Source organism: Nicotiana sylvestris, chromosome 6 (genome assembly GCF_000393655.2).
Source record: "Nicotiana sylvestris chromosome 6, ASM39365v2, whole genome shotgun sequence".
Classification (NCBI taxonomy): Eukaryota; Viridiplantae; Streptophyta; class Magnoliopsida; order Solanales; family Solanaceae; genus Nicotiana; species Nicotiana sylvestris.
In genome coordinates, this window is record NC_091062.1 from 211,659,005 (window position 1) to 211,672,348 (window position 13,344).

The following is a 13,344-nucleotide window of genomic DNA, read 5'->3' on the forward strand; positions in this document are numbered from 1 at the left end:
GGGAGTGAGTTTAGCCAGACCTGAGCAGCTCCTGTCACCGAGAATGGAAATAATAACAGTCTGATTGCTTCTAGAGTTATGTTGAGTTGCCTTTGAGTTTTGCAAATCGACAGGAAGTTCTTCAAGTGCTGCTGAGGATCTTCGGCTGGTGTCCCAGAAAATAGTCCCTTGTTTTGCAGCAAGTGCAACATGTTGTTCGTGATCTGGAACAATTCAGATTGTATCGCGGGCACAACAATGGCAGTGGCCATATTGTCAGTTGTGGGTTGTGCCCAGTCATATAGTGCAGCCTCAGGCACAGGAGGTGCCCTATCTCTGACGTTTCCGTTGACGTTGTCTACGTCACCCATGTCAATTTCGAGGTTGTGTATTTGATGAGGTTGTTGAAGTCTTTTGTTGGCACGGTTCAATATCTGGAATGTTTTCTCGGGGTTTGAGAGTCCTTCAAGTAATTCTCCAGTCCTCGTAGAGTTTCTAGGCATACACATGTGCAACCACGTCAACAACCGTCAAAATTTTCAATCAAAACTTGGTGTAGAGAAGACTGACTACACTAAGAATTTTTGTATTTCTATCAATGGTAACTGATAATTCCATTAGTTCCCCGGCAACGGCGCCAAAATTTGATCACGCCCAACTATGCCATATAAAAAAGCCAATGCAGACGTGGAAAATATAACCTGAGTATTCTGCCCAGAGTCGAATCCACAGAGAATTAACCTATCAATCACTATCTTTAGAACTACTAAACTCTTGAGAACCAATTTCCCCAAATGTTTGAATCACAGTTGATGGTGTCTTCAATACCTAAAATTGCAAGTAAATAAACAGCTGTAAACTAAAGATGCTAAGGTTGTAAACAATAATGAGAAGACGCTAAGGTAATGACTTCCCCTATTGATGGAATCCCTTCTGTTTATGCTTCATAAAAATTGACCAACACCTCTCTATCAACCATGAATGCTCATCTTACTGTAATTCTCTCCCGAGTAATCACAGTAATATACTTAATGCACTCTCCCGAGGTACACTAGCTAGCTCTAATTAATACGGTTCACTTTAGATTACACTCAAGGCTTTGTTATCCCTAATCCCGCCTTTAAACCCGCAGTTATAGATCTCTCTTATACTTTGGGAGTGGTGTTGTTCAACAATAACCTAAATAAGCACTCTCTCCCGAGTTATGCACACTAAATAGGCACAGCTAATTGAGGATCCTGTCAATTAACTACAACATACACAAAGTTGAACAAATAAAGATTGAGACTAGCAATTTGTATTAACATAAACAAGAGGTTCATCCCCAAATAGGTTCCATCAAAACCTTAGATAAAGGATTTAGCTACTCATAACTATGGGTAAATAAACTAAACAATATTCATCATAAAAATAAAGAGAAGAAGAAAACTAAGATGTTTTGGGTGATCTCTCACACTTGTTCTTCTTGCCAAAAAAAACTCTCCAAAAACAATACATGTCTTTCTTGGGCGGAGTCTAGTGTTTAAAATAGGGTTTTGGGCTAAAAATCTCGTGTTTTGCACTTTAGTCCCTGAAGTTCTCCGCCTCCACCGCGGTTCTGCCGCGGTCGCCATCAAACCGCGGCCACACATGCTCTATGATTCTCACTTGTCTGTAGCCCTCTTCTACCGCGGTTCTGCCGCGGTCGCGGTGGAACTGCGACAATCATCTTTCAGTTCTGACTTGAGCTGTTTCGCGTGGTTTACTTGACGAAATTTTATGATCGGCCTCTTTTTCTCCATATTTGATCCCAAAAGTACTCCATAGCCTTCTCTGGTCATATATAACCTGCAAAGCATGAAAAACACTAATAAGAGCATTTTATTATCACTTTTATCATCCAAACTATACAAGACAGTGGTTATTTAGGGCCTAATTATAGTTAAATTCACCTATTATCACACGGTCTTTGAATACATTTCCTATGAGTACATTGCAGGTCCAATGAAAGACAGAATCTCAATACTAGTTTTTTCATGCAATTGTACTGGAAAATTGAGTATATTGTCGTGAAACTTCAGCATTAACAAACTCTACCAATTTGAATGTGAATATAGGAATTGGACATAAAAAAGGGAATCAAATCTAGTTGACTATGGTTGCAACAGCTTGAGCCAGTCCAACAAAACACATTGAGAATGATCATTCAATTGCAATCCATGAAGATATAACCTTAAGATCCACTTCAATATCTTATTTTGAAAAACATCTAAAGTGGCACAAAACTGAACCCAAAACTGCAAACGCTCATGTGGAACAGAAAAATTGAAAGAGGTTTTACCTAATAAAATTATGAAATTTGAAAACTAGCACCAATTAACATAAATTCCCATATAATTGAATATATCTCAATTTATAATTGACATGCAGCAGTAGGCACTTGGGAACTGTGATTAAAAAAGCGAGCTCTTCCTCGATTTAAGCGAGAAGCGAAGCAGAGCGCACAGTTCATCACTTCTGTCATTAAAAACGACTCTGGTACGAAAAAGCGATTGCTTCTCTGTAAAAAGCGAGAAGCGGTGAAGCGAGAGAAGCGTCTGCTTCTTTGTTTAAAATACCCAAAGCCCTATTTTATTAAAAACTTGGTATTCTAAACAATCTGGACTTCTTTGACTTCTTCTAGACTTCAACAACAGCGAGAAACTAGGGTTCTTCAAACAACATCAACGATTTCTTCCTCTCTTCTTCATTAACTTCAAACAACAGCATCGATTTCTTCAAACTAGGGTTGTTCTTCTTCTTCTTCAACAGTACAACAACAACTTTCAACAGGTATGTTCTGCACTTTTGATTTTAATTCTTCTTCTTCTTTTTCTTTTTCTTTCTAAATGTCCAAAAAGCACCGAAATGCTGGCGAATTTTTTTCAGAAAAATTCTGCCCAATTTTTCCAGTTTCTGTCTAATTTTTATATCCTTTATTCTTAGTTCTTATCGCCTTTCTTATGTGTTATGTAGTCGTTCTTTTAATGGCGCCAAAAGAAGATAGGAAAGACCTGGTTGCTTACTCTGAAAGAGTTAACGAGACCAACAAGATGGCCATTAGATGTCTTTTTGTGATAAGATTTCAAATGGGGGAATCTATCGTCAAAAAGCGCATCTAATTGATGGTGATCCAAATGTCACAGCTTGTCCTAAAGTTCCGGGGCATGTGAAGGAAGAATCGAAAGCATACCTTCAAAAAAAGAAACAGTTAAAAACTGAAATGATTCATGAACAAGAACTTTATAATCTTGATGATGATGATAATGATGAAACAGAAGAAGGTGACAATGCTTCGTCGCTTCCACCAAAATCACAATAACGGGGAAGGATGCTTCCACTAATGTCTTCTAGTTGTGGATCTACTGGCAAGACCAAAGATCCTATGAATTGCTACTTTCTGCAAAAATCTGGAGATAAGGGAGGAAAAAGTGGTAATCCTCAAATTGATGCCAAAGCGATTTTGAGGGATCGTGCAGTTATAATGTTTGCCCGGTGGATGTATGATGCATGTCTTCCTTTTAATTGTGTTAATTATACTGACACTTTTGTTGCTTTTATTGAGGTTGTAGGCCAATATGGTCCAGGAATGAAGCCTCCAACTTATTATGAAGTTAGAGGGCCATATCTAAAAAAAGAGATGGCAGAGGTGAACAAAATCGTGGAGGAGCACAAAGTAGAATGGAACAAGTTTGGTTATTCCATTATGATGGATAAGTGGACGGCGAGAAATGGAAAAATAATCATCAATATCTTGGTGAATTCTCCTAAGAGAAGCCTGTTTCTTGAGTCCGTTGATGCAAGCGACTCTTCGACTGATTTAACCAAAATGTACTCCTTGTTCAAGAGTACAATAGACTCTATTGGAGCAGAAAATATTGTTCAAGTTGTCATGGACAACGCCAATGAAAGTGTTAAAGCTGGTGGTTTGATGTCTGTTGGGTACCCGCATATCTATTGGACTCCGCGTGCAACACATTCCATTAATTTGATCTTCGGTGACATTTTCAAGGAAAGACCTTTCAGTACTGTCTTTAATCAGGCAATTAGAGCGCATTCCTATATCGTTCAAAGGCTTTTTTATTGAACATGATAAAAAGATTCACTAAACAAAGAAGCTTGGTGAAACCTGCAAAGACAAGATTTGCTACTGCTTTCTTGATTTTGCATATAATTCATGAGCAAAAAATCAATTTGAAGAAGTTGTTTTTTTCAGATGAGTACACTAGCAGTGCCTATGGAAGGGAAGCTTGAGGGAGAGAATCTGCAGATATTGTACTTTCTCCTTCATTCTGGAACAATGTGGTTCATGCATTGAAGATTGGTGGTCCTTCAGTTAAAGTGCTTCGTTTGGTGGATGGGGAGCAAAGGCCACCAATGGGCTACCTATACAAAGCAATTGATAGGTCAAAGGAGGCTATTTAAGCCTCTTTTAATGATCAAAGAAAATACAAATGAATTTTTGAGATCATAGATAAAAGGTGGGATAGTAAGCTTCATAGCCCTTTGCATGCTGGACTTATTTTGAACCCGGAACTGTTTTATGACAATGAAGAGAGGATTCTAAGAAATGAACTTTTGTGGAATGGATAGTATAAATGTATTGAGAAGTTGATACCTGAATAATCCGTGCAAGATAAAATAACAGAGCAATTTAGTATTTATAGGAATGCTGAGCAATATTATTGTGACGACCCGGCCAGTCGTCTCATGAGTTACCGCTCTGTTTTCCCCTATTTTAGCTTCTTTACGCTTCATTATCCGTGTTTTATGTGATCGGGTTGATTAGTTCGAGTTCGGAGAGGATTTGGTAAGAAATGAGACACTTAGTCTCTTTTAAGAAGGCTTAAGTTGGAAAAGTCAACCGGACATTGACTTATGTGTTAGAAGGCTCATAAGTGAGTTACGATGGTTCGGTTAGCTTCGGGAGGTGATTTATGACTTAGGAGCGCGATCGAAATGGGTTTTGGAGTTGTAGAGAAGGTTTAGGCTTAAATTGGCGAAGTTGATATTTTGGCGGTTCCGGTTGATAGGTGAGATTTTGATATATGGGTCGAAATGGAATTACGAGAGTGACAGTAGCTTCGTTATGTCATTTGGGATGTGTGTGCAAAATTTTAGGTCATTCGGATGAGATTTGATAGACTTTTTGATCGAAATCATAATTTAAGAGTTCTTGGGTTCTTAAGCTTGAATCCTATGTTAAATTGGTGATTGATGTTGTTGTGAGCGTTCCGAAGTTTTGAACAAGTTTGAACGATATCATGGGATGTATTGGTACAATTGGTTTGAAGTTCCGGGAGTTCCGGGTAGGTTCCGGGATGTTTTAGGCCAAAATCATAGTTGTAGCGGGTCCAGAAGGGTTGCAGGCCTCAGAACCCACCCACGCGGACCATACAAAAGGAAGGCTGAGATCTGAGGGGTACTCTATAAATACGAGGTTTTGGATTTTATTTAATATTTTGACCTAGAGAGCTCGAATTTTGGCAATTTTTTGAAGGTTTTTCAAGAAATTCATCGGGATAAGTGATTCTAACTCAGATTTGGCTAGAGTACATGAATCTATCATTGAATTCATCATTTAATTCATGATTTGGGATGTAATTTGGGAAGAAAATTATGAAACCTTTCAAAAATATAAAATGATGATTTGAAGGACCAAATGGTATCGGAATTGGATAATTTTGGTATGGTTAGACTCGTGAGGGTATGAGGATTCTGAAAATGTAAATTTTACCTGATTTCGAGACGTGTGATCGGGGCTCGGGTTTTGCTAATTTCGGGATTTTTGATATTTTTCGGATGTTTTCGCTTGGGCTTTGTTCCCTTAGCATATTGTGACGTATTCGTTCTGATTTTGGATAGATTCAACGCGCGTGGAGGCCAATTCGAGGGGCAAAGGCATCGCGAGCTAGAGAATTAGCCGGTTCGAGGTGAGTAATGATTGTAAATGATGTCCTGAGGGTTTGAAACCCCGGATTGCACATCGTAGTGCTATATTGAGGCAAGATACGCGCTGGATGATGAGCGTGGGGTCTTTTACTACTGGGGATTGTGACTTGGTCCGTCCCGATTGATGATTTTACCGTGTATTTGACTGAAATTCATATGTTATCATCATGATTTGGGCTGACTGCCATATTTGGGCTTCGTGCCAACTATTTGAACCCTTTGGGGAATTTTATCACTGTTTCCTCACTGATTGACTTATTATTTGAACCCAGTCCTGTTGGTACCTACTATTTGACAAACTCAGCCAATTTTACTCAGATTTGAAACTTAAATGATTACATCATGTTTTGGGCTGAGAACTATTGTTTTACTAATGCCCAAGGGGCTTGTGATGATTTTGGACTGAGTGAGGCCGAGGGACATATGTGAGGATATGCTGAGTGATATGAGGCCGAGGGCCTGAGATACTTTATATGCCATGAGGTGGCTTGAGTGATGTGAGGTCGAGTGCCGAGTGATGATGCCACGAGGTGGCTTGATATAGCGCTTGGGCTGTAAGGGGCCCCTCCAGAGTCTGCACACCCACAGTGAGTGCGGGTACCCATTATGATCTGAGAATGAGCCCGATGGACTGATAATATTCTGAGCGATTGATATTGTGCTCGAGGGACGGATTTCTACTTGTTATTTACCTGTTAAATTACCTGTTTTACTTGTTTTAAAAAGGGATATCATTTGATTTCTTCACTGATTTACTGTTTTAAGTGATTTTACTACTTGATATGGAATTGCTTTGTGTCTTTACGTGTCTTCATACTTTCAGCCATTATTTATAATTATTACTCACTGAATCGGAGTACTCACATTACTCCCTGCACCATGTGTGCAGATACAAGCATCGCAGAGTCCGCTCCTGAGTGTTGATTCTCCCAATCCAGGCAGTGTTTTCAGAGACTACGAGGTAGTTGTTGACGTCCGCAGCCCTGTGCCTCCTTTATCTTATCATTTTCATGTTATTAGAACTATTATATCGGATTTAGTGTTCTGTAGACTTGTATCCGGATTTCTTAGTTGCTCATGACTTGTGACACCCCGGTTTGGGCTGTGTCGGGATGGTTTCTACTGTTATTATCGTTAATTCCGAAAATTATGATTATTATATCATGTTTTAGAACTACTTATGGTATTTAACTGTTTAAAAGAGGTGGTCTGTTTTGGTCTGGCTGGTCTTGTCTTCACGAGAGACGCTATCACGACCGGATTCGGGGAATTGGTCATGACAATTATCGGATTACTTGGCTCCCAATTAATCTGATAATGAAATCAATCTGATTGTTCATTGGGAGTGTTGACTTTCAGAATTACTTGAGCAACCAAATTAGTCCATACAGATTGATTTCATTATCAGATTAATTGGGAGTCAAGTGATCCGATAATATTGATAGCACTGAAAATATTACAATGAAACTAAGGTCATAACAGTAACCGAGGGAGAACCAGATTAGTGAGATGAGAAGAAATGAAGAATACAGGAGGAAAGGAGATGAGAGGACACTAGACAATGGCAACAACTTACAATATGCTACCAATCCCTTGTTCATTTACTTCATAAAACAAACTATCTTACATACAACAATAAAACTAGTTATGAATCGTTACTAATCATATTACACTACTTAAATTTATTTCAAACCAATATTATGCAAATACATATAGAAAATTATTTAATTCATTTATATTTTCTAAAAGTATATATCTCTTAAAGGTTCAACAACTCCTAAAAAATTATAGGACCTAAAGCAAAAGTAATAACATCTCTCTCTACATATATATATATACATTATATTAAAAGATGTTGTGATTCACATTTTCACTTTCTTTTTGTTGGTAATTTGTGTTTCTTTCATAAGGATTTTTAATTTTAGTTTATTTATCAATTTTCGATGATGTTTATGGTTTTCCTTATTTTATTTATAATGGAAGACTGTGAGTATCCTAATTGAAAGTTATGTGATCTGAGCGGGGTGGTAAGATTATTTGAACAAATTCTTATATAACTAAATTGATTAAAAAAAAGAAAGAAATCTTGTCCATAATGACCAGAAGTATAATTTTTGTTTACATGTGTACTAAATTTGTATATGCTGAAATGATGAGTTCTAACTATGCCTTTATTTATTTTTTAGATGTGGGCATGATCAGAGTTGTTGTTGAATTCTGTTGTGCGGTTAATTCTGTGCAAGTGCACCATCAAAAGGAGAGCTCTCATTCTACACTAATGACTTGTGAAAGGTTATGTTTGTCTTGCAAAGCTTCGAGCACATCACATGAAAACATTGAGCCCAAAATCTGCCCACCCAATTTTGTTTTTAAATTAAGCCACTAGGCATTGTGCCTAGGGTTGGTTTTCATATAAAAAAATTACAATAATGGAGGGGGGATGGACCTGACCTCCAGAAATGTGATGTTAGATCATTTAGTTGTCCAAACATGACAACTAAATGAGCCCTGGATGTTGTGATGATTAAGACCTATAGTGATATACCAATTATCTATCCAATGGTGGTAGATAACTAGATGTACAAAATTAGAGTGATGTAAACCTAGGTCAACTATACAGAAATACACAAGTGGTCCTAACTCTACTGAAGTAGTGAGATGGAAGATCATCTTCCCTATGTTACAAATCCTACACCTAGCAAAAATGTAGAAAGGACCGTGAAGGGGTGACAAAAAACATGTAGTAGTGGAATGGGCTATCTTCAATCCTGTTTTGGCATTGGAGACAAAGAAAGCAAGATAGAAGATAAATTTCAAAAGGATCCAATAAACTGGACTGGAGAGCTGTTGCTTGTTATTATTGACAGAAGGGGGTGAACACTATCTTTCTTCAAATGTCCACCAAGGATTATGCTGGCAACTAGCTGTTGAATGCTAGGTAAGAGGTTGTCATGGGTAGACTCATGTTGTTGAGAGTTGCTGACTAAAAAATGCATGGTAACTAAAGTTGGTGACTGAAAAGTGGAATTGGTGGCAGGTTTCTGTAAATGGACCTGCTACATAGAGATAGGATAATGAGAAGTCTCATGTTAGTGTTTTCTTTGTGGAAGCATAGGGCAACAAAGTTTGACAGTTTGCTGTGATTGTTGTTGCTTCATGCGATCAATAGAAACGGGGATCTCCTGGAAGTGTTTGCTTTGGAGCTGCCGTTGACATAATGATGAAGGTAAGCAATTGTGGGTGTGGGGAGATGAGTTGGGAGTTGGATTGGCAGACTTGGTAGAATTGATGCACTTTCAGCAAAATGAGCATCTGAGATGCTGATACCACTGACTGAAAGTGCAGCAATTGACCAAGCTAGTTCCATGTACCTGCAAAAAATAGCAAATATGTTAGTGAAAGAAGCCCTTGTTTCCAGGTTCTTATGGGGTCTAGAAAGAGGGACGGTATCTTTGCTTTTGAGTGAGAAACTATTTGCAGGTTCTTGTTTTGGCTGTATACAGTTTGATGGATATTTCTATGGTTGAGAAGGTGAAAAATAGGTGGGAAGGTACAAGTGTAGATATAATGAGTCTTATGAAGGACTGAAGTTGGAGCTGTTGCTTTATGGCATTAGTGGTGTGCTTCAGCCAGTTGATATATTTCCATATGAATGAACATCATGGTTGACGCTACCACACTCTGAAGATAAATCAATTGGTTGAGCTTGAGGAAGAGGATGGAAACTGCATAAGAGAGAGCAGTATTAGGTAGAAATTGATCATTTCTGCCTAGAATTCTAGATTTGATGCTTTCTGCAATCAGGTTCTTGTGTAAACTGATGCAGCATGGATGAGGGTAGGTGATTCTTGATTGATGTATATAGGTGTTTGGTTGGTTATGTGAGTGTTTATGTGTGTTGGGGGAAAGAAATAGGGTGTTGTTGTGTTCTTGTATGGATAATGAAAAGGGCATGTATCTGTGGGATCCAATTCTATGTCTTTTAGGGTGAACCTCCTTCTCTCTATAACCTTTATCCTTCCTTTGTTGGGATTTCAGGAGAATGATCACAACCACACCCTGAAATAACAACAAAAAGTTGGATAGGTCATAGGATAGTGAAACATGCAAAAGAGCAAAACAATTAGTGAAAAACTCATAACTGTACAGTTCCACATGAGGGAGGAACTGTTGTTATTGGTGTTGCCATAGTCAGTGGTAATTTGAAATATTGTGACTAGCCTACTATGTTGATCATTGTCAAGAGGCATCCGTAGTAGCAATACCAAATCTGCTTCAGGTATAGTAGCTTGTTGTGATGAAAACCTGATTTTCCTTGTCTTCTTATGCCTGAATGTTGAGGTACCTAGGGAGTCCTGCAGGATCTGGCCTCTTATTTGATTTGGCAATGAGGAGAGTAAGGTATAATTGGTAAGAATTGAAAATTGATGGCAGAGCTTTGACAGAGAGTCAGCAGGACAGTTGGCTTCTCTATATGTGTGTGAGCATGTGAACTCCTCACATTGATGATAGAGGTTTGAGAGTTGTTGAGGTTTCATCTTCATGGTCCATGGAAACCCTTTGCCATTGTTTAACCATTGAACTAAAGTAGAATCTGATTCCAGGTGAATCTGAGAGTATCCATTACTCAAACACCATAGGATACCTAAGAAAGCTGCTTCAATTTCTGCAAGGTTATTGGTACCTTCCCCTCATGGTGCAATAATGGCGTGTATGAAGCCACAATTATGATCATCCCTAATAATCACCCCTGCGCCAATCTTTCCTAGGTTTATGAGTGCACTCCCATCACTGTTGATCTTTACAAGGCCATGGCTTGGTTTCTTCAAAATTACCTGGATGGAGATGGTTTGGTGATGGAGGTTCTCAATGAAAGAGTATAAATCCGAACATCTGATAAGCCATTTGATTTCTGGATAGTTGGCTCGAAGCAAGAGGTTGATGTTAGAGTTAATAAAAAATAAAACTCTGGTCAAGGAGGATAGTTTGGCTCCATATTCGGCATTGCACATATTCTTCCATAGATTCCAACATATTATGATAGGCAAGGTATTTAAGATGAGTCTTTGTACTTCATTGTGACCGCTGAGAAGCCACCACTTCATCAAAAGTATTCTGAGAGGCATGTCTTCAGTTTGAATTCCAACTGGCCCTCCAAATTTTCTCCACACAATTCTGGCAAAGTTACCCACATTAAAAAGGTGGTCATCTGTTTCACTAGAGTGAACAGAGCAACAAACACACTTTGAAACAGTAGGATTGCTAAAAACTAGCACCCCGTCATCAGTTGGGAATTTATTTCTGAGAGTTCTCCACAAGCAAAAAGGCCATTTGAATGGAATTTTTTTATGCCATGTCATCTTATTGAATAAGTTGGGTTGCTTTTTTTTTCTGATTAATTCCCATGCATAAGCACAGGTGAACCTACCATCAGTAGTAGGGGTCCAGATGACCTTGTCTTGCAAGTTGCTATTGAAAAAGATTGGGATCTGAGTTATCAAATGGATCATGTGAGGTGGGGTACTCTCATTGAGTGTTTGAAGATTCCACCAGCTATTGTTCCAAAAATAGGAGACTAAAATATTCCTAGGTCTGCCTCCTTCATTTCTCCCACCAAAAACTGTAGTTTCCAGAATGGAGTCTCCATTAGATGTTCTTTTCAACTTCTTTCTTGTTGACCTTCAATCTTTTCTATGCTTGTGATTGTACTTTACCCAATTTTTGGAGATGGGATTGGATCTTTGACAATACTTGGCTTTAAAGAAGTTACTCCACAAGGATTAAGTAGATCTGAAGTGCCACCATTGTTTGTATTCCATTGATTTGCAAATGTCTTCTATGGTTTTGAATCACATACCCCCTTCATTCATAGGGAAGCATAATTTATTCCATGAAGCCCAGTGGTATTTCCTTTCATTATCTTCCATGCCCCAGAAGAAGTTTACTGCTAGCTTCTCAATTTGTTTCATGACTGTCTTAGGAGGAGAGACTGCGGACAGTAGATAGATTGGCATAGATTGGAGAACATGCTTTATCAGAGTAGCTCTTCCTCTATGTGATAGCATTTTGCCATGCCATCCCCTGATTCTTCCCGCAATTTTGGAGATTAGATTGTTGAAGTGGATGATTTTCATCCTGCGAGTATACAGTGGACATCGCAGGTAAGTGAGAGGGGATAGCTTTTTGGAGAAACCTATGACTGCTTGGATTCTTCTAATTGTTGACTGAAATACACAGAGGGAGGTCATGAAATGACTTTTTTGCCTATTGATCTGTTGGCCAGAAGTATCCTCATACTTGTTCAATAGCCACATGATTTTCTGAAGAGGTGACCTTTTACCATAGGAGAATATGATGATATTAGCTACAAAGCTGAGGTGATTGACTTGATGGTCCCTGCTTTCCATATAAAAACCATTGAAAAACTGATTATGATTGAGGGTGTTAAGCATTCTAGACAGAAGCTCGGCCCCAATGATGAACAAGGAATGGGCAAAGGGATCTCCTTGCTTTAGTCTTGTAGAATGGAAGAAACCATGCCTAGTTCCATTTACAATGACTGAATACCAATTGTTGGACATGGTTCTCCATATCATATCAATGATCATCTCACAAAATCCCATTCTCCTCAACATTATGCAAGTGAAACTCTAGGAGACCATATCATATGCTTTACCCATATCTAACTTTATGACTACATTGGATCCCTCATTTGGTTTTTTGATGCCATGGATAATTTCTTGAGCAAGCATGATATTCTCAGAAATATTCCTTCCTTTTACAAAACCTGATTGGTTAGCAGAAATAATTCTTGAAAGTATAGGCCCAAGCCTAGCACCTATAACTTTGGAGATGATCTTGTTTATGAAATTACTGAGGCTGCTAGGTCTGAATTCAGATAAAGTGTTTGGAAATTCCACCTTGGGGAGGAGAACCAAGCCTGCACTGGTCATGTATTTTGGCATATTGCAGCCGCAAAAAAAGCTAATACAACATTTAGCAGATCATCCTTAATGATGTCCCAACAAGATTGGTAAAATTTTCCATTGAAACCATCTGTCCCTGCAGCACTTGTGGGATTCATAGAGAACACAACTTCTTTGAGCTCCTGTAAGGTTAGGTCTGCTGACAGAATAACATTACCCTCAGGAGTGATCATGGAGGGGATGCATGACAACAGATCTTCCCTGATGACTCCTCCTGGATTTGTGAAAAGGTCTTGGTATAAATCACATGTTGCTTTACCAATAGCCTCATCACCTTGGATCCACTATCCATTCTCGTCTTTGATTTTGTGGATATAGAGTTTCCTTCTTCTGCCTCTAATAAGACCGTGGAAGTATTTAGTGTTGGCTTCACCTGCCTACCCAATTTTCAAACTTATAGAATAATGCA

At 38.6% G+C, this 13,344-nt stretch overlaps 2 protein-coding genes across 2 annotated transcripts; one reads left to right on the top strand and one right to left on the bottom strand.

Moving 5' to 3' along the window:
* The first annotated feature begins 3,340 nt into the window (after positions 1–3,340).
* Positions 3,341–11,528, top strand: LOC138872019 (uncharacterized). Its single transcript, XM_070149962.1, has 5 exons — positions 3,341–4,039; positions 9,119–9,175; positions 9,430–9,499; positions 10,554–10,622; positions 11,368–11,528. The coding sequence occupies exons 1-5, from the start codon at positions 3,341–3,343 to the stop codon at positions 11,526–11,528; spliced, it is 1,056 nt and encodes a 351-aa protein (XP_070006063.1).
* Positions 11,529–11,798: 270 nt separating this feature from the next.
* On the bottom strand, positions 11,799–12,572 carry LOC138872020 (uncharacterized). Its single transcript, XM_070149963.1, has one exon. The coding sequence runs from the start codon at positions 12,570–12,572 to the stop codon at positions 11,799–11,801; it is 774 nt and encodes a 257-aa protein (XP_070006064.1).
* Between the last annotated feature and the right edge of the window lie 772 nt (positions 12,573–13,344).

Bases quoted from the DNA above. Each gene is read 5' to 3' on its own strand.
- LOC138872019 (XM_070149962.1), top strand. From the start codon at position 3,341: ATGTCTTCTAGTTGTGGATCTACTGGCAAGACCAAAGATCCTATGAAT. The intron at 9,176-9,429 runs GTAAGCAATTGT...AACTATTTGCAG, and splicing joins CCGTTGACATAATGATGAAG to GTTCTTGTTTTGGCTGTATA. The intron at 10,623-11,367 runs GTTATTGGTACC...GCATAAGCACAG, and splicing joins GCTGCTTCAATTTCTGCAAG to GTGAACCTACCATCAGTAGT.
- LOC138872020 (XM_070149963.1), bottom strand. From the start codon at position 12,572: ATGGGATTTTGTGAGATGATCATTGATATGATATGGAGAACCATGTCC.